Source organism: Olea europaea, chromosome 20 (genome assembly GCF_002742605.1).
Source record: "Olea europaea var. sylvestris chromosome 20, O_europaea_v1, whole genome shotgun sequence".
Classification (NCBI taxonomy): domain Eukaryota; kingdom Viridiplantae; phylum Streptophyta; class Magnoliopsida; order Lamiales; family Oleaceae; genus Olea; species Olea europaea.
The window spans coordinates 5447763-5451533 of NC_036256.1; the positions used below are offsets into that span (position 1 = coordinate 5447763).

At 38.4% G+C, this 3771-nt stretch overlaps 1 protein-coding gene across 1 annotated transcript; it reads right to left on the reverse strand.

The window, feature by feature from the left end:
* Positions 1-956: 956 nt before the first annotated feature.
* Positions 957-3295, reverse strand: LOC111369485 (heavy metal-associated isoprenylated plant protein 32-like). Its single transcript, XM_022991010.1, has 3 exons — positions 2904-3295; positions 2655-2730; positions 957-2504 (listed from the first exon to the last, which is right to left on the reverse strand). Exons 1-3 carry the CDS (start codon positions 2931-2933, stop codon positions 1207-1209), a joined length of 1404 nt encoding a protein of 467 aa, XP_022846778.1. The 5' UTR covers positions 2934-3295; the 3' UTR covers positions 957-1206.
* Between the last annotated feature and the right edge of the window lie 476 nt (positions 3296-3771).

A 3771-nucleotide genomic window follows, 5' to 3' on the forward strand; every position in this document is an offset into this window, starting at 1 on the left:
TATATATATATATATATATATATATATATATATATACACACACACACACGCTTGAAAATTGCACAAAAAGACGAAGACAACCTTATAAAGGAAAAAAAGGATGGCTAAGCGAGAAAACAAAGAAATTTAAAATTAAAATTGAGACTAACATTGTCCCAATTACAACATATTGGTCTATAGTGGTCCATTGAGATTTGTTGAAACTTAAGTGACTGTAGATATATTTTCACTGAACTATACCTAAGTTGGACCAATTTTTCTTCTTGGGATTAGTGCCTCGAGTTAAATATAAGGTCTATATCTATCTAAAAGTCTATTAACTTATTCTTGATTTCAAATTGATCATTCTGGTTAGCTTTTATAATATTTCTTTAAGTCAACTTCTTATAGTGAATGCAATCCAGCATAATTTTAAGTTAATAAATTCAGTTAGTAAATTCTCCACTTCAATATTTTCTTAGTCGAACTTGTCAGGGCCCTTGCCTAGCCTAATCCTAATCCTAAATAATCTATCTTTATATTATTACCAAAAAGTACTTACCACATGCATAGATATGGTAAAACACGAAGACCAATAATATTCACATTCTTGTTTATAAATTAATTAGTAGGTGGGTCGGTCCATAGCCCATCTGTTCAAGCTAAGGTTAAATGAAATTTGTACCCCACCGTGGAGGACAACATAAATGTAAAAGTCACAAGCCATGTTAATTTTGTTTCTTTAATTATCAATAATAAAAGTTGTAATGTTTTGTAAAGTGATTAGCATAATAAAGATAATGTATTGTTCATGGTAACGATGCCTTTCCCAGCTTTGTTCAGACTTGTCCAATACTGCGTATCAAATAAAATATCAGTAATCAAGATTAAGTAAGATATTGGCATTGTTTCCATTAAATCCCATTCTTGAAACTTATTTCATTTTCCAAAATATAAACACAAATATAAACATCTCATGAGCAAAACCAGCACCATCCATCCATCTCCAACTTGCATCTCATTTTCTAAAACTTTAAACTTTAATATTATATTATCTATGATAATACTCCCTATGATGAAAAACTGAACTAAACTTAGGATTCAAAAGTGAAAAACAAGAATCAAAGTAAAGCCAACTCCATGTATATCATGGCATCGGGACTAGTAAGTCATGAAAACACTACCAAGCACTATCGTTGCTCGAGAATCGGAAATTCAGGTACCGACTCACATCACATTGCAGCTTGAAGTATTTTCATCACTGAACATCGAGTATTGATCGGCGCGGTCGCCTGGGGGAGGGGGGTACGGATAAGGTTGATATGGAGGCATGTAATTGACTGCAGGCGGAGGCCGGGCATACATCATTGGTTGAAACCTCTCATTCCCGTTTGCACGTTGCTGGTTCATCATCATTGCTGCCAATTGTTGCTGGTAATGAGGGTTGCCGGCCATCATCTCGGGGCCAGCACCTTGGAAGTATCCGGCGCCGCGGCCACCACCACCACCACCATTCATCGAGGCGGGTAGGCCCGGGACAGCTGGTAAATTACCCATTTGGCCCATTGGGAGATTACCCATCTGGCCCATTTGGCCCATGGTCATATTCCCCATCTGGCCCGCACTGCCAGGGGCATTCATAGCCATCACGTTAGGCATGCCATGAATACCATCATTCATTCCACCTTTTTTGGCCCCATTAACATTAATATTGTTACCATTTGCACCACCATTACCATTATTACCATTCTTGTTTTGGCCACCATTTCCACCTCCATTAGGCTGTCCACCACCATTCTTGCCACCCTTTCCACCACCTTGAGTTTGGTTACCACCGCCATTCTTCCCACCCTTTCCGCCGCCTTGATTCTGGTTACCCCCGTCCATGTTCACGTGCACCGGTATATTTCCACCACCGCCGCCGCCCCCCTTTTTCCCATTCCCACCGTTTCCTCCATTATTACCACCATTAAGAGCACCACCCTTCATCATATTCATCATGTTCGGCATCTGGGCACCCCCATGACCATTACCCATGATGGGCTTCTTCACAGGCTCAATAATTTCATCATCAAACTCATCATCATCAAAATCATCATCGTCATATTCATAATCAAACTCGTCATCAGTCAAACCTTCATCCTCAGGCAAGTTAAACTTGACTGATTTAGGATTCTGTTCCTTATTAATGAGGGGCATTTTCATATCCTTCATAAAATCTGGGGGCAATTGTAATCCTTTCATTTGTTGAAGCTGCTGAAGTTGCTGAAGCTGTGGATTTTGACCACCCTTTGGCTGGTTGTTACCACCACCCTTTTGACCCTGCCCCTTGTTATTCCCTCTTTTTCCATTGTCAATTTGCATATTCTTGGACTGATTCTGATTATTGTTGTTGGGCTTGGGTGCACCCCATATCTCTGCATGTTTCCCACTCTTAGCAAGCTTCTTGATAAGTGTGGCTGGGTCAACATTTCCTGATACTGTCACCTTCCCCTGCTCTGAATCAATCTTTGTGGTATAAACCCCTAAAAACACACCACAAAAGGGAAACTTGCTTAGAAAATTCAGTCAAATATTGGAACAAAGCCAAATTTCTCAAAAACATAGTTATTCACAACAAGTAAACTAACAGCTTATAATTCTACAAAAGAAAAATTAAATTAAATGTACTATACCATCAATCTTCTGCAAGATTTTTTTCACTTTTTGCTTACAGCCATCACAGTGTATATTGACTTTAAGAACACAAGTCTGCATGTACAAGCAAAGACAGATAAAGTTCACAACTTCATCATTCATAAAAACCAAAAAAATAAGAAAAAAAAATTGCTCTGAAAGATAAAGAAAAAGGCAGTCAAAGATTGAGTTCAAAACAAGCAAAGCTATACAAGAAGCATATACAACTGGGGAAAATGAACAATTACCTGAATCTTCAAAAACTCCTCTTTACTCATTTTATGCAATGATCTTAGAGAGAGCAGATAGGAGGGCTACAACTAAAAGAACAATTAAAACTGAGAGATTTGAATTATATTATACAGAACAAAGAAGCAGCAAAACAAAAGTGAGTTTCTTTCTTCTCTGTTGTTTACTTGTGCAAACAAATGGGGCTGAACCGCACTGAGCAAAGAAGGTTTAACAAACAAAGTTTCAGTCTCTCAGAAGACGCAATGAGAGCGTGTGTTTAGGGGCGGTGGGTACACATTAAAAACTTATCTGGTGACACTGGTTCCTCTGTTTCGGAGTGAGAGAGAGAGAGAGACTGGCACCTAAGGTTGGTATCACATTTACACTCTTGGTTTCGGGGCCTTATTTATGGGTATTTTTGGGGTATTTAACTTTAGTGTTTTCAAACTTCAGCAAGAGATATTCACGCAATAAACCATTTTTTATTATCCTTGTTCCAACTTTTCGGCTTCTGAACTTCTCACTTCATGGCTTGGCTTGGCTTGGCTTGACTTGGCTTAACCTAGATGGGGAGAATGGGGGAGAGGGTTAAGAACATATTTATCTCTTAAAGATTATGTACAAGTAAAAAGTAATCTTTCTTTCAATAATGTTGGTCTTCATGAACAACCTATGGACTGTATATAAGAAAATTCGTTACTTTAAGATCATTATAGTTACAATTGTCGTCCATCGAAGATTCAATTGCCAGTTCCCCTGTCATCGCTCTTTTGGAGTCGATACAAAATGGGAGTTTTTTCTAGGTCTTTTACCTTAGTTACTAGGTGTTTCATGGAAGACCTATGTACGGTACCTTTTGGTCGTGGGATGCTCATTTAACCTCTG